Source organism: Protomyctophum bolini, assembly GCF_963924005.1.
Source record: "Protomyctophum bolini genome assembly, chromosome: 10".
NCBI classification, from domain to species: domain Eukaryota; kingdom Metazoa; phylum Chordata; class Actinopteri; order Myctophiformes; family Myctophidae; genus Protomyctophum; species Protomyctophum bolini.
Window position 1 is genome coordinate 14,666,867 of NC_137871.1, and position 27,441 is coordinate 14,694,307.

General features: G+C 42.3%; 1 protein-coding gene across 4 annotated transcripts in view; it reads right to left on the reverse strand.

Annotated features, from left to right (window-relative positions):
• Positions 1 to 7,054: 7,054 nt before the first annotated feature.
• Positions 7,055 to 27,441, reverse strand: part of mid2 (midline 2) — a 156,936-nt gene continuing 136,549 nt past the window's right edge. For all 4 annotated transcript variants that reach the window (XM_080774732.1, XM_080774734.1, XM_080774731.1 and 1 more), the window contains 3 exons: positions 24,343 to 24,504; positions 11,163 to 11,370; positions 7,055 to 11,020 (listed from right to left, as the gene is read on the reverse strand). In XM_080774732.1, coding sequence (XP_080630858.1) covers positions 10,606 to 11,020; positions 11,163 to 11,370; positions 24,343 to 24,504 — 785 coding nt within the window. In that variant the 3' untranslated portion in view covers positions 7,055 to 10,605. The remainder of the gene's footprint in view (positions 11,021 to 11,162; positions 11,371 to 24,342; positions 24,505 to 27,441) is intronic.

Genomic DNA, 27,441 nt, shown 5'->3' on the forward strand with positions numbered 1-27,441 from the left:
GATTTAACCCATTCTGACCTGAGATCAGATTCATACGAGGTTTCCACTGGACACACACTGGTCTGATGAACCCATTCTGACCTGAGATCAGATTCTAAAAATGTCAGTCGTTCTTCGAATTTTTCAAAAATAGCAGACCTACAAGCTCGTATCGCGCCACTCGGTGGCGCGATATGAGCTTGTAGATCTGCTATTTTTCAATAGGTAAAGCATAACATGATGCTAACACCAAAATGGGTGCCCGGTCAGAATGGGTTAAAATCACACAACGCATCACTTCCGCAGCACGTTGTCCCGTGAGCTTTTCAGTCCTCTATATTCGGTGCACAACACCGTCGTATGGCAGAGCATACATTTCAAATGTTTCGGTCAATTCAGTGGCTTGTTTTTCCTCCTGATTTCACGCACGCACGATCTTCCCCTATTCCCACACAGTGCGTCCTGGGGCTGCTTGCCTTTAACCTATAACCCCTCTCTGAAAATGGATGTTTTGCCCCGTGGGAGTTGATAGATGTGCATGCCAGAACAAGGTGCATGGTAAACATGGAGCAAAGTGTGCTTGTGCTCAATTATGTGAAAGCTGTATGTAAAAAAATATATATAGCATGCAATCCATGCATTATGTATGACATTTATTGATGTATTGATGGTGAGATTAGTTGTGAAATGGTCTCTGGCTCTCCATTGTATTGCTGCCATCTGTTCTGAAGTCATGTTGAAAGGAACATGTAAGCATGCAAAATGACAAGAACATGTATACGATCCTGCTTCCACACTGCTGACTGACTTAGAAAACAATAGAGAACGTACGTACGCATACATTCGTATACATTTCATTGTCTCTTCTGCATTCCACACGCACGCACGCACACGTACACTCATATATACATGTTTAGTTGTTGCTAATTCTTATTATACCTCATTGTAAAGATGACTAATAAATCAACGATAAAAATGGTATAAATTACGGGAAGAAATTATCAACCGAATAATCGACCAAAGTTACGTTTCCGAAACTTTATATGATATTTATCAAGCCATCTTTCAAGCTGATGGTACCCCATTAGTTATCGTCTCTATAAATAACTACCCTAGAACTAATGTGTTATCCTCATCATGCAGACGTAAAATAAATTCAATATGGCGACATTTAGTTAGTAGTAATAAGGGGCCTACAGGCTACAGTATAATGTCACAGGATGTGAGGAATCTGAGGATTGTGCAGAAAATGTATGTTAAAAATATTTTTTTTGACAAGCCCTATAAAAAACGATATATTTCTTGGATGCAAATTCAACATATTTGTATTTCTTTTCAGTTGACACATTTAGGGCCGAATCATAATTATTCGTTCTCTTGGCGTTCTCTTGCTGTTTTTACAAGTGTGGCCACAGTTTCGCCTATTGGGCTTTTTTTCCCAACTCCAACTCACGCTATTTATTTATAATATTGACCACATCACATGAACGCAGTCTTACCATCTTAAAGTGCTGTAGTATTCTTCCTCCTACACACATACATCATATCCTGTATGAGAGAATAGGGGAAGGTGATCAACGTCACGTGATTCCTCGTTTGACCCGGCAAAAACTCGGATGTGTGACTCAAAGAATATGATTATTGGCAGAGTCGCCGAAAGTTTAGAACATTTGGCAGTGACAGTCCCATTTTCATTTTGCACAAGATTCGTGCCAATACAATACTTACCATATGTTGTGCTATGATAAGTAAAATGTAACAATGTACACATTCCATAATGCAATCCCCCAAGGTGAAAGCTGTGTTTCACCAGATGAAAAAATGGCAAATTCAGCCCGAAATACATGTATGTGTGACTCAATGAATAGATTAAATCTATCTGTGTAAACTTATAGATCTGACATGACATTTACGGTCTGGCGTTAGAGTTTGCCTTTTATGGTGTTAAATGGGCTGTGGGTGATCTACACGGGAGCGCGCTCGTGACTTTCAGTGAGTTACACCTGTGATGCACACAAATCAAGGCTCAGCTGTACACAAGCTTCGTGAATCGTCAGATTGTGCTTATAGATATAGAGTCAAGAGAATCTACGTAACTTTATTTAGGCAGTATTTACAAACAGCTTAGTGAATCAGGCCCTTTTTATTTTTGCTTACTTTTTTCTCACTTTCTCACATCTCCCCTCTCTTTTCTCCTTGGCTTTGTTTTATGTAAAGCACATTGAATTGCCTATATGCTATACAAATCAAGATGCCTCCCAATGCATAGTAAATGTTTAGTCTGGGGAGGCCCGGGAGGGTGTAGACTCAGAGTAGACAACCACATATCTCCACTGATACACATGCAGTTTTCTAGTGCCAAATCACCACAAGTTCTCTAAAGGCACTTAACATATTATACTATAGAGCAGAGAGACCCAGCGGTTGCCTTCTGAGTAAACATTTCAGTTGTGGAAGATATAATGTTCCTTAACAAGAAAAACCTTGCGCGAACAAGGCTCAAGAGTGGCCGGTATTGACCTGGGGTGTCTGGGGTGAATGTGAGAAGAGAGAAGAGAAGCAGCAACAAGAATACTATAATAAGAGTTATTATTTCTCGTCTTATTATTGTCAACGATAATGACAATAGTGACTACTAGTCTGCAGCAGTGCAGCCATATTCAATGAAAACCCTTAATACGTGGCCGTCCGTCTGCAATCACAATCCATGGGAGCCTGTGAGACGAGAAAGCACATTGACTGGACATGAGTGGATACAGATGGATAGGAGGACAGATTAAAGAGGAGAGGATGGAGATGAGGGATAGGAGATGGGGATAGAGAGGGAGGGTTTGGGTAGGGAGAGCAGAAAGGAGGAGGAGAGAGGTGTTAGGTGTGCCATGGGAAGTCATAGCTAAAGGCTAGTTGAGATGTCCACATTTCAACATCTCTTTGTGGCATTTCAGAAAAAAACATGACTTTAAAATGAAAACTGATGTTTGAGATACTTTAGCTGATTCGGAATTTTACTAATCCAGTTCCTTCCATTCCTCATATGTATTATTATATTATATTCTTGAAATCACAGTAAATGAGAGACCTTTATAATTCTTTCCAAACAGCAAAAATACACTACATTTTCCCCCTATTACCTTGAAACATCAGCATACTGTAGGTTAATCAATTTCCGGTTAAATACCAACCTCACAGATTACTACATAATTGAATGCCACAGACGAAAAACAGTCTAAGTCACTATTGATCCATAATGTATAAATGATAGATAAGGGTTCAGGACAACGAGGCCTTTTCGTGGAGGGGTCAGAATGAAATTTGGACTTAAGACTGTTTTTCGTCTGTGGTACTCAATTATACATCCATTCATTTAGAAATGTAACTTTAAATTGCAATAGTATTATACCAACTCCCTAATGAGAAATCACTGTTTTCTTCATCCGTTCAGCTGTGAATGTTGTGGTGAGGAATGATTGAAGACTCCTCTGAGATGCTTCCCCACCACCATTTTCTTTTTGTGAAAATGAAAGTAGTCAATCTGGAAGACAATCTGGTTTACAAGCTTACTGGATTTTGAACAGGATTGCAAACACGGTGCAATCCATTGCTGAGGTGAACATTTTATAATACCATGCTGTAAAAATGTCTTTATGATTTTATGCCTTAGATATGGCAACATTACCCTTTCCCGTTTCCTTTGAACATAAACGTGCAAAATATACAACCTTTGTTTAGAATAGGTAATGGTATAGACCTGAAAGAGAGATTGTTCGATTAATAGAAGAATATTGCTATGAAAATACATAATCGAACGTTAGAGCCCTAACTATCAGTCTGTGTACTCGGAGCCATCAAGGTCCCAACAGGGCTCTCGGGAACACGAACAGGGACATCTGATTGATTCCCTCCTGTTGTATTTATCTAGATACTTGTGTGTCAGGCCGTGTGCACGCGTGTGTTGTAAGACAGATGGAGAGAGAAAGGGGGAGTACTAGACTAGAGAGTGAAAATGTAAAGATGCAGACTGGACTGAGCAGACTAGAAACGGGTAGAGAGAGTGGGAGAGAGAAGTTGAAAGAGGGGGGGGGGGGGGGGGGGGAGAGAAGTGAGGAGGTTTCTTTGATAGAAATGGAGCTCTAAGGCTCAAGTGATCTACAGCCTGTTTATGTCTAATTCCCAGGGTTCATAACTCTCTTCCATCAACCCACAGGCAGGCAGCCAGTTGTTTGCACTCTCTCCCTTCCTTGGTGGTCTAATTCATCCTCTCTTGGAGGTAAAGATGTCATTGTCCCAGGTCCAACAGCAGTTCATTTGTATTACTTTAAAAGGACAGTTAATAAGCTGCATCATGTGTAGTGTGGAAAGAGTTAATATTTAAAATTGGTGGCCAATTGTCTTCTCTAATACCATACAGTACCATACAACAATTGCCAGAATTACTAGCATCTGATTGAGTGAGCCAGCCAGTTTAACAAAGCACCTGTCCTCCGGCCAAGCAGATGGAAATTAAACAAGGCTCTTCTGGACAGTGATGAGAGATGACCAGATTTTCATCAGCGTTGGTACAGCCACAGCAGCTGTGTTGAACACAGCAGGCTGCTGTTTGATGTGGGTTTGTAGGGTCATCACAAACAGCTGTGTATTCATGTCCCTGACAGGACTTAGCAGCAGCTATGATACTTTGGTGACTGGCACAGATGTGCACCTTTGCCACAGGTATTGACAAATATGGGTGGGGTGAATTTAGCTGTGATGACACAATCTAATGTTGGGAGAGAAAATGTATCTAGACTATTATGTTCAGGCAAATAGTTTTTGGGGGACTGACTGTTATTAGCAAGCAGTCACGGATCAACCCCTCCGAAGTCCCTGTCGCTACACCAAATTAAAAGGACCCATGCATGCACTCCATGCATGCGCGCGCATGCATGTGATCATCATCATTGTTACTATTATGAGCTCTAAAAGATTGTAGTATCTGCACACCAGGCTACAGTAACAGTCTTGTAAGTCTATAGACTTTCCATTTGGTCTAATTAGACTGTTGTTCTATGCCACATGAGGGGCATGGGTGACAAATGATTTAACAAGCCACGTGGGAAGCCCTAATTACTCGGCAATTAGAAATGTAATTACGGGGTGCCGTGCTCCTACAGCCAGCTTACTAGCTAGCTATAGCTGGCTGACTGGGGGAACAGAGACATAGTGGGTGTCACATTTTAGCCGCTGACTAATCTGTCATATACTGTAGTACACGTAAAGGAAGGCACCACAACAGATAGGGCAGTTAGAGTTTCCTTTGCTAGACTGCAGCTAACTGTGAGCCGCCTGCTGGGCCTGTACTCTGTCACAGTCTCACAGATAGGCTACCATGGCCTGATCAAGTCTCCCCCAAAGGACAAAATATCACTTGATTTAATTTCATCATGGTCATTCAATAACTGCCATGTTTTCCAGTGCCCCAAGGCAGTTGTTTATTCTAGTGAGGTGACACACCCTCTGTATTATTGGCAATTGTTGACGCGCAAATAAGGGCTAGTCCACCATGAAACAGAAATCATGTGTTTCTTATCTTGTGTTAAATTACACCAACTGGTTATTTTACAGTACTGTGAACAGTTTAAAAAAAATTCTTGTTTAGGAAAAGTTCATAACTATATCCAATTCAAGGTCATATGGATTCAATATTTTGTAAGCCTGAAGGGGAACATTTGTCATTTTGGCTGCCCCTTCCAAAGGGAGGTCAGAGTTCAACTACAAACTGGTGCACCTGGACGAGGTGGTATATTTATCTTCTCCAAAATAAACTTTATTAGGGCAAACGCATCATGGATGGAGGACCAATTGCAGGACAGTCTCTTGATATACAGTATATATTCTTTGTATTATTCCTCTGCAAAGAAGTCAATGAATTTAACCGTCTTATGAACCTAATCTTATTTATCTACCTCTTTACCTAAAATAAACTGCAGCAAGCACAGGCCAGTTTCAGTTTGAGCAATGGGTGAGCACATTGTTCATATTCTTTGGGGTCAGCAATCATGCCATGCCTTCAGGCTGTGTTGTGGTGCATTAATGAGACGCTACCTTGTGCCAATGGTGACAGATGAAGACTAAGTGGGCATAGCTTGACTAACCTAACCCCGGGCTCTGGATGACCTGCCAGCCTACAGGCATCACTGCTATCGTGTTGTTTATATGTTTAACAGCATAAAATATGTTTGTTATTTATGCGATGGCTTTCTTGAAAAAAGTGCGATCAGAGTTACTGAGCTATCTCTCTATAAGTAGCCCTAGTCTTGAAACAAAAATAATTTTGACCTAACAACCGGATTACAACTTCTTCACTCCGTGGAAATCCCCCAAAATCATAATTCATTTTGAACTCGGGACCCCCACTCTGATAACTACTTGGAAATTATGAAGGAGTTTTTTTGTTTTATTTTTTAAGATATATTTTATGGCTTTTTTGCCTTTATTGATAGGGTACAGTAATGTGCCTCTTTCTTATATTATTTGGCCAATGTTTGACCAGTTGTTATTGTGACCATAGGTCGCATTTACTATGAAAACCTGCAATCCATGTGTCACGTCATGCCTCCATAAGGTCACTCCTCGTGGCATCACACCTCTATATGGTCACGCCTCGTGACATCACGCCTCGTGTTATCACGCTTCCATACTGTATATCCGGGGCGGCTGTGGCTCAGGGGGTAGAGCAGGTCGTCCAATGACCAACATGGTCGGCGGTCGAATCCTGGCTCCTCCTGTCTACATGTCTACATGTCCTTAGGCAAGACACTGAACCCCACCTTGCCTCCAGACAGTGGTTGTCACCATTGGCGTGTGAATGTGGGAAGTGAGGACTAACCCTGGATAACCATATCTGCATATATGGTTATGCAGATATGGTTATGCAAAGACGACAACAACAAAAACAACAACAAACAAACAAAAGAAAAACATGTGGGAAGATCCACAGGTTGAGAGGACCACTGTTTTAGACGTTTGTGTTGGTATTTTCAGCACCCTCTGGTGGACAATTTTGCAGACACAAATGAAGAACCACATTTAAAACACATTTGGGATCAGACTTTTAATTGGACTTAAATTCACATAAATAACATTGGTTCATATATATATTTTTTGTAATTATACAATTTTATATAATATATATTTCCCCCTATGATTTACATTCCTTTCTGGCTAAAAGTATCTTTTAATATATTTATGGAAACAGAAATCCTTGCAACACGCCACTCATTTTGTGCTGTTCGTGAAGGTCCAGATACCAAAAGGAGAGGAGCGCATTTCTCTTGAGTTGTAAAAAATAATTTCCCAATGAACACGAACGGAAAACTGAAGAGGAGAATCTATTGCATTTTCTAAGGTATTTCACTGCACTACAAACGGTGTGTAGCAACTGAAAATCATCCACTGTATATATTTTACTGTTTTGAAAAGAAAAGAAAAGCACTGCAAACTACCTGACAATTATGGCAATGAGCAAGTCTGAATGTTCACTTTTGATGAGATATGATTTGCTAACGTGAATGAATGATCAATCCAAAATCCCAAAAGAAACGCAACCCCACAGGAAATAAGGAAAAGTGTCATGAACCAGGAGTGAGGTCACATAGACATGCAGTGACCTGGCCAACGCTTGTATAAATGAGTTCCATTTGTCTGTCCGGATCACAAATCAACACCACGATCCCTTCTGTCAGAGCTTTCAGTCAATCTTATCACTCATTTGGTCAAGACTGACAAGGTGAACAGTGATGACATACTGTAAATTAACGTATAAACGGAAGCAAAAAGTTACCATGAGGCTTTTTGTTTTGTATGCAAGTTAAAAGGTATTAAAAGAATGCCACTGTATTTCCCATGAAAGCTAACTGTATGGGATGGACCTGACTCAATGAAGGTATCAATCATCATTTAACTACAGTAGTAAGTCAATCATTTGAGTCCTTATTGGCAGAGACTTGGCTGATCATAAACAAAGTAAGCAAAGTAGAAATATGACAGAACATTCAGCATTGAAACAATACATAAAATACAGTTACCCACTGATAGTGAAGATGGCCATGGGTCATCAGTAGTATGAACGTGTTCTCTGGCTTGTACACATGTAAAAAAGAATTTAAGCAACCATTTTTAACAGAACCTCAGGATCCTAATCCTTACTATAAATAGTCTACCTGCATATACAGCAGCGTATGTTTGATTGTCTTGACACTAACCAGCTACCTGAATATCAAACCGGAGAAATCTCATACCTAACACACAGGCTAGCAAATGTTAATTTAGTAGTGAGTAGTTCTCAAATTGGGTCCCGGGAACTCCCAGGGGTCCATGAAGGGGTTCCACAGCTAAATTATTGTAACTCAAGAGTAACTCAGACTAGAGTAACTCAAAGTACGGAGTGTATAAATGGATAAAAATGGACACTTTCAACTCTATTTGGTTCCATTACCCTCTCAGAGTTAAAACGGTCTGTGGTCCTAAATGCATACCAAACTTGGGGTCCGTGAAATAAAAAAAACTTTGAGAACCTGAACCACTGATTAAGAGAAGACAATGGGCTGGGTTTAAATGTTGGTTGACTCTAGCAGTGGAATGTGCAACGTGTGTGTGTGTGTGTGTGTGTGTGTGTGTGTGTCAGTGACTGATGGCAAACATGACCTGGTGAACATTAACAAGATGCTTAGATTTCACATATTTCCTAGTGTGGGATCCTACAATGTGTCATGCATTACCACGTCAAAGTCAAACTGAACGAAACATGTTTACAGTATGTACGTGTTGTGGGTTTATGTTGGTACGTGTGTGTTATAACAAATCCCGGAGGAAAACACGCAATCATGCCATGGTATCGAGACTGACAGCTAAAGCGTTGAACCCCTCCTTCCCTGAATAGTGAACTTTTTTATGCATTAGTTTATCATTTCATCGTGATAAAAATGGCATAAATGTCATTATCATATCCCTTTTCTATACAAGGTAAATTCGCTATATGCTATATAAAAAAATCTATGGGGAAGGAAAGCAACCATGCTACCACTGGTGCTTGCGTTCAAAGCAGTGAGAAAACGCTTGATTTTGCCGAAGGATATCTGAGATCATATTGCAGTATGCATCAAATCATACATAATGGGAAATCATATTCCGTACACAAGCCATTTTCCTTTATTTATTGTAGGCTATTTGTTGGCTGTCAAAGAGAAAATATGAGTGTTTCAATTAAATTATACCAACTTTATATTATTATTATTATCATTATCATCATCTGAGTTTATAGATTGGAGTTATGTAATATTAATCTGTTCTGTTAAATTACATGCATTAAATGTATGACCATTTTGTTATTTGTTAAAGAAAATGACTATGGACATTCACAGGAATGAACGCCGACACCAGGGGGAACTACTTCTCCCTTACCTCCTCTTTTCAGCCCTACCAAAATTCAGCCCCATGTCTTTTTTAAACACTCATAGAGGGTAGATAGAGTCAATCTAAAAAGTGCATCATGAATACATCGTGTTCAACGAAAAAGCAAACCATGTAATTTCTATCATAAATTAATCAACACTTTTTCCTGTACGGTTCAATAAACATCTTATGATACAAGACGAGTAGTCACATGGTGTGAGTCAACCTCCTAGTATTTTGTTAATATTCAGAAACAACAAAACACTTCCTGAACATCAGAAGGTCAACAAAATGTGCAACCTTTAAGCCAAAAGGAAACCACAATATACAGCTGGGTCAAATCTGTGAGGAAATTATAGATACAGACAATTTAGCTGCGACCAGTTATAACTGTTGAAGGTATAACACATGCACAGTGAGAAGAGGAGTGCAGCTGTACACTCTTTGGCACCAAATATAGGTCCACACTACAGCTGACACTGGGTATCATTAGTAAGATGGTCAAGAAAATAAAGTAGGCTACTGGAAGGCACTACTATAGCTAACTGCTTATCAGCATGTGCATGCTTCAAATGACATAAAAGCATCACACAACATGGTTGGCTAACATTTTAAGCAGTGCTCCAATCACTACGAGTACACCTGCATCCTTTGCGTCGAATTTGATTTTGATTTCTCTCTCACTCCACCTTCTACTCTTTGGCCTCTTGCAAGAGAGATATCAGAAGTTCTCACTGTATATATGCTGTACCAGCAAACTGATTTGTTAATACAACGACAGACTCTCTTTGTTCTTCCTTCTAAAGCAAAAGTAAAAAAGGAAGATTTAATTGAGACAGACCAGAAGTCCAGCGCTCTCCAATTGAGTAACCAACCCCTCTTCCTCAGTGGTGACAGGCCATCTGATGAATCAGGGGTCGACTGGAGACTATAATCTTTCAAGCCTCTTGCCAACAGTATTCCACTCGATGATGAATCTTCAAAGCGTTGGGTGGCTTGGAATTGGATTTACAATTCCTGGACCAGTATACCACTCTCCAAACCTTTCCTCATCCATAGGGTAGAAAGAAAGAAGTCCACACTTTAAAATGGAGGGTATAGTAGAACTCAGTCTCACATTGACAGTGTCTCCCGGCTTCCAGGCCCTGGAGGGGTCTAATTGGCCATCGCAAGGCCATCAGCTAGTATAGGCTTTTCTCAGTGGCACGCCTTCATCCCGGACACATAGGGCGACTCTTGACGGCACAGGCCCATTTGCTGCTCTTGCTGGTCCAGAGTGCTGGTGTCAACAAAGTCAGGAACAGGCAGTCCGGACAGGATCATGACCGACTTGTTCCAGATCATGAAAGTGGGCGCCACCGGCAGCAGGAAGGAGATGTCAAAGGTGTGGAGATGCTGCGAGTTCATGGCATCGTAGAAGGACAGTGAGTTGTTGTCATAGTCCAGCAGGACGCCCAGCCGCCTCAGCTGGAGGCTGGCCTCCACCAGCATCTCCTTCCCATTGTGGCGCACCACAAAGTTGTTATTGCAGCGTGTGAACACCCATGAGGACGAGTTCTTTCCACTCCACTCGTTTTTGGGGGCGGATTTGTAAGCCACGCCGATCGCGTACCTGCAGGTGATCAGAATAAAGAAATGGAATCAGTTTATTAGCTAAATATGTGACTCTGTGCATCTACTCTGTTTCTTACTCCTGTATTGCAACATGATTTCAATAAAGGTCGTCATATGTAGTGTGGCATGTAGTGTCTCACCACGTGGACGCTCCTAGGAGAACCTCCCAGTAGTGGCAGCCACTGTCGATGAAGACGTTTCCGGCTGCACCGTAGGAGCCTGTGCCGCTGAAACGCTCCGGTGTGTGGCTCTTTTTCAGCGAGCTCTCGTCCTTCTCCATGGTCAGGCAATCGTTGGACAAACGTAGTTTCTTGTGGGCCGTCTTAGGGTCTAGCTTGAAGGGCTGGCCTGGGTAGGAGAAGAGGAAAGAGTGAGTTGCTTGTCAAGACAAAATAATTAGGCGGTAGCAAGTAGGCTAATTGGTACACATTCAGGAAAGATGCATGGAAAGTCTGTTTTCAGATATGTAATGGCAGTGGAGGATATAAAGATTAAGAATAACAAAAGCAATTAAGAGGTACTGTATAAGAAGAGAAGGAGGAAAGAAGAGAGCAATAAAGGGGAAGAAGAGGATGAAGAATAAGAGTGATAGAAAAATAGCAAGGAGCAAAATAGAAGTGAATGAAATGTCTCATTCTAAAATGTCAGAGCCTTCTGAAAGCCTTTGGTAAAAAAAAAAAACATTCCCTAATAGGGGAGCAAGCCACCCTATACTGCTGTCCTCTGTAACTCCCATCAGGGAGTCTTTGGGAAATTGCCTTCACTTCCATGGCAGCATCCGTCGGTGGTCGGTCGATTCAGCAGAAGCATTACTGTAATTTGCAACAATTCAATTTCATATGACACCTGCAATTTGGATGTAATGGGTGGAAACATAAGTAGGGGAGAAACTAAGTGAACAACGGGGAGAAGAGTTAAGTGAAGAGCTTAAGGGAGGGGAGGCAGAGGGCAGATTGTTTTGTGTGTCTCTGCAGGCTGTTGGGAGGTCAGCTGTGTGTCTCTGCAGGCTGTTGGGAGGTCAGCGGTGTACCTCCCAGTCCTGACATTTAACTGTGACACCTCCAGCCTCTCTGAGCCTCCTGTGGCTTAATGAACGATACAATGAGGACCTCCTCCCTCTCCGTCTTTCTAATATTCATCGTGGTCTCCCTATTTCACCCTCCTCTTCCCCATTCACTCTCTTATCCTCTGTATCCCTCCAACCTCTTTCTCTCGCCCTCTTCCTATAATCCGCATGGTGAGTGTGTGTTACTGCGTGTGGATATGAGACGACGGGGGCCAATGTGCTGCTGGCAGCCAATTACATTAATGCGCTCTCTTCTTTGAACTGCTTATCGCTGCCAGCACAGCCACTTCCAAACACTGGGGCTCTGTCATGCCTTTCCAGGGGATGGCTCCTGAGAGCCGGGGCTGGGCCCCGAGATTGGGAAGAGGAAACACGTGACTCAGCACAACACACACACACACACACACACACACACACACACACACACACACACACACACACACACGTGTCGGATAAGTCAGTGAGTCAGTCAGTCAAAGACATGTCTGTCTATTGGGCTGGACCTGCTGATGCAAACAAATGGGGTATGGGGAAAATAATATTTGAGGCCACTTGAAAAAAGTGATTTCAATCCAACTTTTTTCCACAGGGTCCTTGAACAGTTGGACATCTTGAGTGAGGATAGTATTGGGCGGCGTAATACATTATTTTTCAATTCGGCCAATTTCACTCAGGCGTCTCCCTTCCTGGTGCATCTTCCTTTGCGGGTGCTCCGGGATTGATTGAGCAGATGGAGTAATGAGGGAGATGGAGAATGACTGCCCTTTATCGCCACAATGGTCTTCGCTGCACTCTAGACTCTAGAGTAATTCCATACCATTTGAAATGCACTTGACTGTACATGGATTCAGAGTGGGCTTAAGTGTGTATCATATGCTCAGGACACCAAGTGATTGACCCGTACCCTGTATTGCATACCATCTCCTCATATCTACCATCTTTCTTTTCCTATTCTCAGATTTTCTGTTGAATTCTTTCCATTGATTTTTTTGTCCTTAACTTTTCCATCTTCACCTAGACTATACCTCGAGAATAATGCTCAAACCCTGAAAACACAATAATTTTAGAATTATTCTCGGTACAGTGGTGCTCATTTGGTTATAGACTTAGGTTCTGACTGAAGAGCCTTTGGGAGGGGAAAGAGTAGGTTTGAGAAGGTAGATGTGTGGGAAATAAATATTTTAACACTTGGTAAGATTGCTAATTTGATGTTATGGGAATATGGGTAGATGGGAGCAAAATGAGGATAGACCCCTGGGGGACCGTGGTTAATACAGGTATATCTTTTCGCCAGTACATTTTTTCATTTTCTCTCCCTGGCTTCATTCACATCTGTTTATCATCTTTATCTTTTCTCCCATTGTTTTCTGCTTCTTCTCCTTCCTTGTCATTCTGCCCCTTCGAGCCCCTTCGCTTCTCCTCTCCTCTGTTTACTTTGGGGGCTGGGTGGTAGCTTGAGGCCTGTCACCAGAGATGCATTCTGGGTAAATATTATTACAGGTCCTTTAACAGGAAGTAGAGAGACATGCCTCTCGGGTGCCCTGTCATGTGATATGTTCTGGCGGGATTGTCTGGCACAGTGCATGTAATATCGCTGCCGAGTGGAAACCTTGTAAGTCCGAAAAGATTACTTTTCATGAAATGGAAAAAATAAATAACCATAACCATAAGTTAGTTCCAATGGATATTGGTAGTTATTATTTAGTCACAAGCTCTTGTTAATACTTTTCATTGGTTAAAACCTCTTGAGCCCCATTGCCGGTGGGGGCAATGGCTGTTTACCTCTGAACAGCACTCAATAAATCTAATCGGACCTAATCAATCTGCAATTGCAATGTTGATTCTGGGGATTTTCCCCCTGGACCCCGCTGGGGCTTAACAGGTTAAATATTTGAAAACACACAGACAACCTTAACCAAAAATAGCAATAATTGTATTAGACCTAGAAAGCCTTTGATCATTTAATTAACTTTGTAAATGTTCATGTATCAGAGGCATAGAATGGTCTGCTTAACTTCTGTTCGGGTTACAAATTGGCGGCCTAAATGTGATAAATGCTCCGTTTGTACTCGCCCATTAAGTAATTCCAAAGACGTGGAGTGAAATATGGTCCTCTAGTTTTATATCCATGTGAAAGTTCTGGCACAAAACGTGTATTTAGTCAATTATCTCCACTTTTTCAAGAGATGCACACGGACGTCTTTCTCTCCGGGCGAGAGGGGGCCGGAATGATCGATGAACTGATTTTACAAATACGTCCTGTTTACCGCAGACGTCATCACCAATTGACTAGGGACCCAAAGGTTTGGGTCACACAATTGGCAGGTGGTGTGATTAATTATCCAGCACCTATCGCAAGGCACCTGCCAATTGTGTGACCCAAACTTTTGTGTTTCCCTGGTCAATTGGTGATGACGTCTGCGGTAAACAAGATGTATTCGTAAAATCAGTCCAGCGATCATTCCGTGTCCCTTTGCCCGGAGAGAAAGACGTCCGTGTGCATCTCGTGAAAAAGTGGAGATAATTGACTAAATACACGTTTTGGGCCAGAACTTTCACATGGATATAAAACTAGAGGACCATATTTCACTCCACGTCTTTGGAATTATTTAATGGGTGAGTACAAACGGAGCATTTATCATACTGTATGAAACAACAAGAGCTGTTCTAGGGCTATAATTGTATAGGTCTACAGTACAACTTCACAGCTGTAAAACAACAAAGTATGTTAATTTATGAACTGTTAAAAAAGTTTAAATATGCATATACAAGGTTTCTGCCCGAACGATATTGTACAGTGCACACACACACACACACACACACACGCGTGGGAGCACTGTCAGTAGCCCCTATTTTTCATTCACATAGAAATGCTCCAAATAGGCTCATATCGTGTCCACAGTCGAGTGTTTGTCTGGAAATGCGGTTGCTGTATAGAGGAGGACCAATTTCACTTCCCCAAGAATAGCTTCTGTTTTTCACATAGACTGACACGATTTCAAAGATTGACAGCCTGGCCTCTACAAACAAACAGCAGCAGCCAGCAGGTACATCAAGATGGAATCATTCCTGAATTTGACTTGATAGGCCATCCTAGCTGGTGCCACCGCACAGTTTAACACCACCCCAGGGATTTTCATATTTTCCAAACTGGAAACGGATGACATTAATGTTTACAAGCTTTGTGTTACAGGAAGGGTTATAGGATGCCATCTTTATGCTTTTTCATGGGCTTTTAGTTTTTATGTGTGTGAAATGTTTTTTTTTTAGGCTTGAAGGATGGAAGAACATCCTGATATCTGTCAAGAGGCTGTCCCAGGGTTGACATTTTTACTCTGGAAATCAAGAACATTTATAACGTGTGCATGGGATACTTGGGGAGAAAAAAAACAGCGAGATAAAATTACTAATAAATCAAAGCATTTTGCACAATAGGAGATCGGCGTCATCAGTACATCACATGACTGCAGTACACAGATGGTCTAAATTCAAATTAGTCGTTTCTGTTCCAAATTGACATTTAAATTTCCTTTTGTTCTTCTGTTTATTCTCAGTTGAATTAATTACAAAGCCAGACAGGCAATTAGATAACACAAACAGTTAACATTCCAATAAAGGCAGCCTCAGCTAATGTAGCTTCTCATTCTGCCGCTAGACAAAAGCCTGCATGCTTAATTCAATTTCATCTTTCTCTACGACCAAATGTGAAGTCCATCACATAAACATAATGGCTCTTATCTTGTGGCCCAGAAAAAAAGGCTGTTACATTTGTCCATGTGTGAATATGAAAAGTATGCTTCGGTTTGTATTATGCAGTAACATGTTTGCCAATGCTAATACGAAATAATGCTAATTTACAGTATGCAATACTTTCATTACAAGAAATCTGAATAATGGGACAAATAGGGGAGAGGGAGAGGGATGAAAATCAAACCAAGAAATCCACATCCACTACTGCTTTATAGTAAACGCTGCTCCTTCCCTCGTTCATAGACACAGCCGATGAGATAATGTCTTCTGTCTTCTATCTGTCTGCATCATGACTTTAACAGTAGGCCTACACAGTTAAGTTTGACCCTTACAGGTCCACTTGGTTACATTTGAACACTCTTCAGAGTTAGATTAACACCAGGGATTTACTGTGTAGTTTCTAAACTCATTTTTACCATTACTGTGCTAAGGCCAGGGGACTGCAGTGCAGCACTCATCTCTGCAAAGAGCTATTTGATGTCTCCTCTCCTTCTGAACCTCACTTCCTACCCACCACACCTCTTTCACTTTCAATCTGTCACCCTCCACCTTTCCTCCGGTCTCTCTTTTTGAGTGGTGCTAGACACTCCTATAGACAGCAATGTGTGTCCCTGGCTGGCTGGCTGGGTCTGTCCGTATGTCCGAGCACGGAAATAGCGTTTGTTGACCACCAAGTGTCACTGTTGCGCAGCAGAACACACACAGGCCAGAGAGGAGGACTTGTACAGTACAGTACGAGTACAGTACAGCACCACTCAGTTCAGACGGGTCTGATTCTGAGCCACTCCTATAGACAGCAATGTGTGTCCCTGGCTGGCTGGGTCTGTCCGTCCGAGCACAGAAATAGCGTTTGTTCTCTTACACACACACACACACACACACACACACACACACACACACACACACACACACACAGACTAAAGAGGTCTCCTTGACATGCACGTACAGTCATACACATACACATATAGAAATACAGTGGGGTGGCTGTGCATGACCAAGTGCCAATTGAGCAAGACACTGACCTGCTTCCAGTGTGGGTGGTGCCTCCCTCCACCATTGGTGTGTGAATGTAATCCACAATTTGACCTCATAAACCCTTCATACTTTGTTGACTGGGGGGCGGGGCTCCAGGGGTCTATTCTTTGTCAACTAATTTGCTCCGTCTATCCAAATCTCCTTTTGCTGAATTTTCACCTATTGCTATTATATGTTATAGAATGGGGACTCTAGGGTTCAAGTGGTTAAAACTCTATGAATAAAGTCCCTATAGAAGAAATGCAGCCCATTTACATGCATGCTCTCACACATGCACGCACACATATTACAGACTGGAGCACTCTCTCTCCACAGCAACATGTTTAATTCATGTCTGTTTGAAGAACCTGGCCCGACGTTTCACATGTCTTATTACTGCAGAGAGAGATATACTGTAGCATCCAGTGAGACTTGGAGCTCTTGGCATGGCGTGACTGTGGAATACATCATCTTGAGATGTGCTGGGTGCAAAGAGGTGGTCTTATGGGACCTGAAGTCAACCTTAGACTTCTGATTTTCTTTTTACATAAAACACATGACCTCAAATCTCAAACCCTTAGATCTTCATGTATAGAGCTGACCTGTTCTGACATTCCATATTTTGATCCATCCCCACCTGTCCTTCCTGTTCTGACATTGCATATAGGACCGTAGGTAGTTTGAAGAAACTTTTGTTGGCCAGTCACAGCTTCTTTACATGGCCAACAAAAGTTATCAACATCTCTTCTGTCTCCCAGGTGACCTTTCACTGATTTCACCCCCCCTTCCAATCTCGCCAGGCTACCCCGACCCCCACACTGTATGCCCCTCACCCTAATCCCAACCTCCATTCTTGAAACTGTAAAATCTAACCCACCAAGTTTGTCTCCAATCTGCCATGCCCACTCCAACTGGTTTCATGTCCAACCAGTTGTCCCCAAATGTTACCAATAAGGTGTGAGGAACACACTCTCAAAGCCTGTGTAAGTGTACTATGGGATTACAGTAAGGCGAGAAGAGGCCTGCCGCACTTAACTTTGCATGACAGTCATGGCAGCATGAAGTGACAGCTTTACCTCTGGGATGAATGGACAGATGGTATAAAATCTGAATGTGTGTGTGTGTGTGTGTGTGTGTGTGTGTGTGTGTGTGTGTGTGTGTGTGTGTGTGGAGGGCAGAGAAACCTAGAGGGGGAGAGAGATGATATGCCAGATCCAAGGGTAACAGAAGAGAAAAGGAGAGGGTGAGGAGCGGAGAGTTGGGAGATACAGCCTGGGGAAGCATATGAGGATTTGAGGACATGACACTGGTCTAGAGCAGTGTTTCCCAACCTGTGTGCTGCGGCACTTTAGTGTGCCGTGTGAAATGACCAGGTGTGTCGTTAGATTTGAACTAAAGTAACCCCTCCCCTGAGAGCAATAGATACTGAGCTTGCCGTCCAATTTGGCATTCTTCTTGTTCTTGTTGCCCATCACCAGCGAGTCCATTCAGTGGAGCGACCCTCTGCCATTGTGGCTTTGATTACATGGGGCCATCTGTGATCACCTATACTCGCCTGGGTGACATCAGTGTATTTGGAGCAATGGAACTTGTGTCAGTGCATGCACTGATGACCGGGCGATACAAGAGCAGCAGAGTGAAAGAGAAGAATCCTTTTTTTACACCGTGAAGCGCTGGTTAAAGTTGCTTGCCACGCATCGTAACTTTCTAAAAGCATGCTGCAAGACGCCAACACCATTTAAAAGCTGGTGCGGTTCGCCGCTCGATCTGTGCGAGGAAATGGGGGCAGATCATAAAATGCCGTCTGTCTGCTGAGCAATCAAAATATGCAAAACTGTTTGCATATGAGTACTGGTGTGCAAGACTAGCACGCATGGCTGATTATTTTAACCATCTGAATGAAATGAAAAGGCAAATACAAAGAAAAAAATTGAATCTTACAAGCACGGTTACTGCACACATTTCGGTCCAAACTCGTCCCCCTGGCGGCAGATTGTGGATAAGGCCAAGCTTGAGATTTGCACTGACAAATTGAATGTGTCGTACGGTGTCACTGTATGTGCTATTTTGTATGTTCAAGGTTTCTTTATTTTTACATCAAGGCAAAGCAAGTTGTGCGTTTAAAAAAAAATAGGTGAAACAGAGTCACTGTCTGTCCACTTCTTTCTCTTTAAAGTTATTTGGTGAATGCTGTCATAAATGTTTGCATATTGTTTATTTGTGTATGTTGGGTGTAGTATCAACAACGTTTTACTGTGTGTATGTGTGTGTGTGTGTATATATATATATATATATATATATATATATATATATATATATATATATATATATATATATATGATACACACAGATATGTGCCCTGGGATTTTTAGACTATGAAAAGTGTGCCCTGGCATAAAAAAGGTTGGGAAACACTGGTCTAGAGTATATATCCACTGTACCAGCCACGTGACATTGCCAAATGAAAGTAATACGCTATATTTGTGTTAAGAACCCTCCATAAAGGCAGCTCCAAGGGCTTTGCCACCGCCCTCTGAGGTGGTTTTTAACCATGTGAAAGGTGTCATTTTCTTTTACCTTTCTGTAAAATGGTCTTTGAAACGACACCTTAAGAAATAGGCCTACTGTAACTACTGCTACCCCCGCCCCCACCACCACCAACCTGCATGTGATGCTAATGTTTCAAACACCTACATACTGTATGCCAACGTCCTAAATATCATGTACTGTATGTATGTGCTTTTAATAATATTAATGCTATTATACATCTTATATCTTTATGGTCTCCACCAGGCCGAAGGCATGGAGAGGCCAATTTATGCCACTATCTGGGCGACGTTTCGTATTACTGCAGAGAGAGATATAGTGTAGCATCCAGTGAGACTTGGAGCTCTTGGCATGGCGTGACTGTGGAATACATCATCTTGAGATGTGCTGGGTGACCTGAAGTCAACCTTAGACTTCACAACATGATTTTCATTTCACATGAGTCTTTAGTGTGTGTGTGTGTGTGTGTGTGTGTGTGTGTGTGTGTGTGTGTGTGTGTGTGTGTGTGTGTGTGTGTGTGTGTGTGTGTGTGTGTGTGTGTGTGTGTGTGGCGCGCACCACTGATAAGCCACATTTCACAAACCAGAGCACTTTGAGAATGTATTGAAAAGGCTGGGATTGCCACTATGAGGCCAATTTTTGCAAAAAACATTGTTTTATATTACTCCTACAGATTTCATCCATAGATCATGCAAATTGGTACACACTACGCGGTAGTACGCGCCATGCGATCAACACGGATCTGTCTGATTTTCCATATTCCATGATTTCCTTTCAGATTGCATTTCAAAGTTTGCAGGATTGGTCCGTTTTGAACAAAATGCCTCAAATCATAAACACAGTGTGCATGTGATTTCTCTGAAATGTTGCACGCACATTTGCACTAGGCAGAGGAAGAAATGCCACCTGATATTTTTCAAATCAGCCTCATGGTGGCCAGAGGTCCAGTCGCTCTTTATTAATCTGCGTAGTTTGTATGCACATTGCATACTCCCTAGAGGCTAAGGAAAGACCTGCATTTTTCAAATCTGCTGTGAAACACATTTTTTAATATTAGTTTATTTTATGTTTTGAAACGGTCCAGAAATGACAAATACATCTCCTACTCCTATGTTTTGTCCAAACATCACAAACGTTCCTGTCCTTGTGTGCTGTGTGCTCCGAGGAGCATTTTTTCTAGTTGCTATTTCTATCTCTTTCCCTTTGCTCTCACTCTACCTCTATCCTCTCTTTTGTCATGAAATACTACGAAACAATGAACTGCTTTACACCTGTGACATAATAAACAGATTTTGATTTAAGATGCAGGCTTTATCATCATTCAGACATGATGCAGTTTTTATCAACATCTATAACAAAGGCTTAGCCTTTGATTAGGCAGGACAGTAGTGTCACGTAGCCAGAGAACTATTCCACAATCTCTGAATGCTATATAGGCCTAGGATCTGGAATTAAACCTCCCGAAATCTGAGGCAAGGAGCTGTCAATCTGTTCATCTCCGTTTACGAAAATATATATAGGAGAGAGAAAGTGAGGGTTCACATGACGCACAAAACCCCAGGATGTTTGCTCTGTATTTGCACATTTATCTCTATTTTCAGCATGTCATTATACAGTAGCTGACATTTTCCAAATAAATCAAAATAATTTCAAGTTCAAAAGATGAAAAAATACTTGCTAATGCTCACTTTACACTATTTCATTGGAACAAAGCGAAAGGATATCAAACAGTTTCAGTTTGATATCTCAGTTTCATGAGAAGCACTTCAGATAAACACATTTGCCAAATGGCATATAAGTCACCACTCTGCTTAGTATTATGCTGCCATACCAGCATAATTAACTGCATTCAAGTTGTTCCATGTGTATCATTTGGATGTACTTTGGCAAAGTACCTCTTTTGAGCCCCCCACACACACATGTGATGGATGAGTTTCCGGGAATCTGTGCTACTTGTCACAGTATTCTGTGCTTTGCAAGCCCACGCTAGAAATATGATGAGCTTAGGCTAAACGCCCTGGGAGCCTGTCATCCCACAAAAACAATTGTGACAGCTAAAACCTCCAATCTACTAGAGAGAGAGAGTCACGTCAAACTGCTGGGTAAGAATTTGGGGTACTGTGCTAAAAAGCTTGGATGCTGGAGCTCATGTGGTGGCGGGCTCTTGAGGGGGCTGTCTAATAAGCCTACCAAAGTGAGATGTTTTTTGATCAGTTTAGTTGTGACCCATTTTCAATCTTCCAGCAACTTATCTCTGGTCTGCCAGAGAATGTCTGACTGACGCACTTCCATCTGAATAGACAATCCAGTGAGTGAAGTATGGAAGGAGTACTATCTCAGAGAGAGAGAGATGCATCACCCACGCTAGTCATGTGTATTCATGAGCCCAGGTGAAAACAACAAGCCTATGAGCTGGACCACTTGCTACAGAGATAAAACTGGCACTGGGCTAATCGAAAGAGACAGCATGAGAGAACGATAAAGCTGTGGTGATGATGGTGCAGGAAAGACAACAAAGAGGGAAGGAATTGAGGAGAGAAAATGAAAATGGTATGAGAGAGAACAGAGAAACTAATTGGAAGAGATAAGAGTCGATGACACTGAAAGCATAAAAGAAGAAAGTAACGTAAGGTCATCGCCGGGACTGGAGTTTATACATTGTCAGACGACCATGGCGCTAATTGGCTTTCAGTTCACAGCGTCACAGTTGCACAATAAAGAATAATTTAGGCTTAAGTGAACAGGAGAAGGAAAGAGGATGCGTTTCATTTAACCAAACCCCCGTCCCCCCTACCACCAGGTATGGTCACACCCAGATGAAAGAGAGGTGAGGTGAGGAGAGAAAGAAAGGTAGAGGGACACAATGAGTCACGGTATCACCACACAAAAAGGAAACAGATCTGAGAGAAAGCAAGACCGGGAGCATCTGAGTCATGAGAGGAGCCGTATGGCGAGACAGGAAAAAAGATAAGAGAACAGAGGGTGTAATGTCACCTATTACTGGACACGACTTGGTGTCTGTGCAGAGTAAAGATAAAGGCCCACAAGAAAGCCCTGATGCTGTGTTTTAACCAAGCTACCGTATCCCTTCAAATAAGGGAGAGAGAGATGTAAAAAGGACCAGGGAAATCGTCAAGCCTTGATCTGAGGCCTGGGGGGCAGGCCAGCAAATTCTGTGTAGAGATCAAATCCTAATCCTTGGGGAACGGCTGTAACAATGAGGGGTGAAGTCTGGATCACTGTGGAAGCCAGTGAGTGTCTTGCTTGGAAACAGAAGTTACTTGTGTGTTAAAAGCACCAAAGTCCTTACTTCACTCTCTGTAAGATAGTCCAAAATAGCACTTTCTAATTCTTCTTTTGGCTGTTTACATTTATTGGGGGTTGTCACAGCGGAGCCATCCATTTCTTTCTCTTTCTGTCCTGCAATTTCCTCTGTCACAACTGCCACCTCCCTGCCCCCTCTCACCATATCCATAAACCTGCTCTTTGGCCTTAGGGCTGATTCATACTCCTATTTTACTGCTGTAGTGCCAAAATGATTTCGGCCCCCCGAACCTGAAATGACGTCACATTGTAGGCTCTACAGAGCTGAACAGACTTTTATTTGGCTGCCTGACAGCTGCATCTTCAACATCAATTCAATTCAATTCAATTTTATTATAGTGTCAAATCACAACAAGTTGTCTCAAGACACTTTACAACCAACAAAGATCCACCCAGAGCAAGCAACATCCTTCTTTCAATGTACCCATCATTGCTCCTCCACACATGACCTCTCTTATTTTGACCCTCTAATATACTAATTCCTAACCCTATCCATCAGCATTCCCAAAGAAAAGCTAGCCTGGGTTCCAGCCTGATTCTCTGCATTCCATGATTTGTTTTGTCACTTTGCGTCTCAGTCTGGCCAGCAAGCAGCAGATTCGTCACCTGTTACATAGCCACATTGTTGCTGATACGTCATCAGCCAGTGCCACACTATCCATGCTTCTCACTATTGAAAGAAATCACACCCGTTAGAAGTGAGGGGCGCTCTTATCATTATACATCATCATACATCATCTCATGAACAACTGCATTTATGTGTACATGACATAAATATTCCCTTCATTGTCAATGGCATTTAATGTTTGTGTTGCCACAAATTTACGTCATATTTGACGGACATATGACCTAATCTCTCCTTTCATTGTCAATGCCAAATCCTGATGTGCTGGTTGGTGCCTTGCATGGTTTCCGCCACCATCGGTGTATGAATGTGTGTGTGAATGGAATGTAATGCACAATGTAAAGCACCTTGGATAAAGGCGCTATATAAATGCACCACTTACCATTTACCTTTCCAGACTCTCCTCAACCTGTTCTCTCAATATCTATCACAATGTCATCTGAGAACATCGTAGTCCACAGAGACTCCTGCCTGATCTCGGCTGTCAACCTGTCCATCACCAATGCAAACAAGAAAGTGCTCGGAGCAGAACTTTGACTTGACGTAACGGCTGCACATCCACCTTGAACCCATATTTCACTTCTAATGCAGCCTACCTCACCACTGTCACACTGCACTACTAAATATCCTGCACCACTCTTACAAAGTTACATGTCTGCTTTCTCTACATCCACAAAGACACGTGAACATGATCAAACTAAAGGCATTTTAGTGCAGTGTTGCTCCTTTCACGTTTATTAGCCAAAACGTGACGACCTGGGACTTCACACCAGTTTGTCCAGTGGTGCTGGAGATTAGTTGTACACACACACACACACACACACACACACACACACACACACACACACACACACACACACACACACACACACACACACACACACACACACACACACGGACGGGGGTGAAAACATAATCTCCGCCTCCCGGCCATTCCAGCCTGGCGGAGATAAACAACATGTCGACGTGGCGAGTGTTTGACATGAAGACTCACTGTTTGTTTTGAGTCGGGCTGGCTCACTGTTGCGGCTTCCTGCCTGGTTGATGGCCTTGACGAAGAAGATGTAGCGGGTACCACTCTGCAGGCCGTGCACTGTGTAGTGGTTCTGTTTGATGTTAGGCACGATCATCCAGCTGTCCGCCGAGTTGTACAAACCTGGGGGGAGACACACACACACACACACACACACAGAGACACACACACACACACACACACACACACACACACACACACACACACACACAGCAGGTTGAGTAAACAGGACGTGCTGGCACATAGCAAGGCAAACATGTGTTTGGATAAATTATTTGGGCGATGTTGTGGTTCACTCTAATCTTACCCTGGAAAGAGCAGAACCCATTCCTCATCTGATCTGACCCCCCCCCCCCCCCCCCGCATATCAAAATCAGGACAGACAACTCATGATGAACACGAGAAGCAAAATGTTGTGAGGCTTCCTGTGCAAATAAAACGGTAGCCTACAGTATATGTAGGCTGGAGAGCCATCCCATTACCTCTCCTTATCATCACATATGCCTGGGGCAGAATATGGTGTGCTTGCTAAGTATATACAGCTTTTAGAGCACAGCATTTACACAGTATCTCAAGGGAGTGTCTGAATCGAGGGCCTGGGGCCAAAAGTGCACGATATGCATTGACACTGTACAAATGCAGCCACTGTATGGAAACGTAGTATTATTGTAACACTGTTTCATGGGAGCTTTTTACCAAAGTGACTACCGTGAGTAAAAATAGAGAGAAGTGAACGTGTAAGAAATTGATGTGTGCTTGTGTGTGTGTGATCTGTGCGTTTTCTCTCTGATCACCTGGAAGAATGATTTCTTTTTCTCCAGTAAAAATCATAGCCCTCGTCTAGGGATGCACAAATCTGGGAAGTGGATATGCGGCCAAATCTGGGAAGTGGGATGTGCGGCCAATCTATTTGGCTTTTTTTCAATAATGCTCTGATGATTGGTAAACCCACACATATTGGCAAAATTGTGCTACATTAAATGCTAAAAAGGAAATTGTATCCCTATAACCCTGGCATCATGCCTGGCTCTATCCTTGTTTGAATGACATTGACAGCCCTCATAAATGTAAAGAAATAATTTGTCTGAAGGCTTTTATATTCGTGGAGAAGCAAGTATCTTGTTTAGCAATACCAGGTGTTATGGCTGGGGCTTGTGTGTGGCGGAACATATAATGGTGTTTCTGTCCACTCCTTTGGCTTTCCTCCCTGCAGAATTGTCATTGCGCGTGGAAAAACAAAAGTAAAAGAGAAAAGCTCTCTCAGGGCCATGGCTTGTCCCTTTTGGTAAGGACGTGTCGTGAATTATTGAGTGAGATGGCAATAGCATACATAAGTAATAGCATAGAGTCTGCTTATAAATATAAATACTTAACAGGACGCAAATAAGGCCTTTTAAAAGTAAGCCGTTTTAAAGTATGAATGAAGGGTGGGGGGATGGTGTACACATATCTACTGACCTCGATGAAGATTTAATCTTCCAGAGAGATGTGAAAGAGAGAGAGAGAGAGGACCTTTGCACCTTGTAGCTACAAGATCCATCTCATATGCAATGCATTTGTGAGCAGAAGTGAATCATCTGCGTTCTATTTCAGCCTGGTGCTACCATTAAGAAACCCTGTTGTTATTTTTCTTAAAACAAGAAAAAAAGAGAGAGAAAAAGAGTAGAAAATTGCCAGCGTGACAACTTTCTCTCAGTATTACAGAAATATAATCCTAGTGCCTTTAGTAACATCTTGCACAAGGTAAGGAGGTTGCTATGTTCCTTTTCAAAGAGAGTCACACAAAGGACTAAGTGAGAAAGCAGGTCCCTTTGCATTCCATTCTAAACGCTTTTGATCCCCACAATGCCTCCCTCTCTCTTTTTGATGGATCAAATTAGGCTGGTACACAGCAGTGTGCAGTCACTTCTTTATGGCTTAAAACAATAAAAGACGGGACTTTCTGACACTAGCCCTTGTGTTTTAGCTTACAGCGCAACTTCAAAGTGGAGAGGATGAGAGAGTGAATTAGTGTGTTGGAGAGAAGAGACGACTCGCTGAGGAAAGACAGAGAGATGGAAGACCAAGGGAGAGAAAGAGACAGATTGGGAGAGAAGGGGATACAGATTGTGTTGAATCATCTAGGGGGGGGTGCGTGTGCGTGTGCGTGAAACACAAGGCAACATGGGAACTGAACAACATCAAACTTTGATAATGCAATTGAGTGAGTGTGTGTGTGTGTGTGTGTGTGTGTGTGTGTGTGTGTGTGTGTGTGTGTGTGTGTGTGCACCTGCATGTCTGGGGGTGTTTATCTGTACAGTAGACACTCACACAGTATTTGCCCATGTATTTACATATATTCTGTGGAAGAAGTTGTCAAAAGTATCATCATCTTAACCCTTGAACGACACTTGACGGATTGAATCAATAAGTGCCTTATTAATGCCTTGATATGTTGTGGTCAGAGTTGCTGTCTGCACAGAATGCAACAGTGTCTTGCATTCAACAGATCAAGTGAATTATGCCACAAAATAGCAATTCTGGCAAGAGAGAGAAATACACATTTCTTTGCAGGTAGTAACACCCACAGTGTGATCTGTGATAATCATCTTCGTTCCTAACCACAGGCCAAGGCCTTCTGAATCGACATGAAAGACTGTAATGGATCAAATTCAACGCGGTAGTTCAGGCAGGAACAAAAGTCAAATCCATCCCACACTCATTCCAACAGATTGTTCTGTATCATCACGGGAGCAGAATGCAATGCACCGCCAAATGCAATGCACTCTTGATTAAAATGTCTGATTGAATAACAGTTGGGTTCAGCAGGCATACAGTAGACATAAATTGTGTTCGTATACCGGTATTCAGGAGATAACACCTGATAACAACTCTTCCCCACTCACCTCAGTCACCTGACACCCATCTCACCTGATAACAACTCCTCCCCACTCACCTGACATCCATCTCACCTGATTTCAATCTCAGTTTTAAATGACAGTTCAACCGAGTGACCGAGCAAGCTGTCATTCACAACATTCCTTACAGTACCTATCACAATCATCTCACTTGACCCTCTCA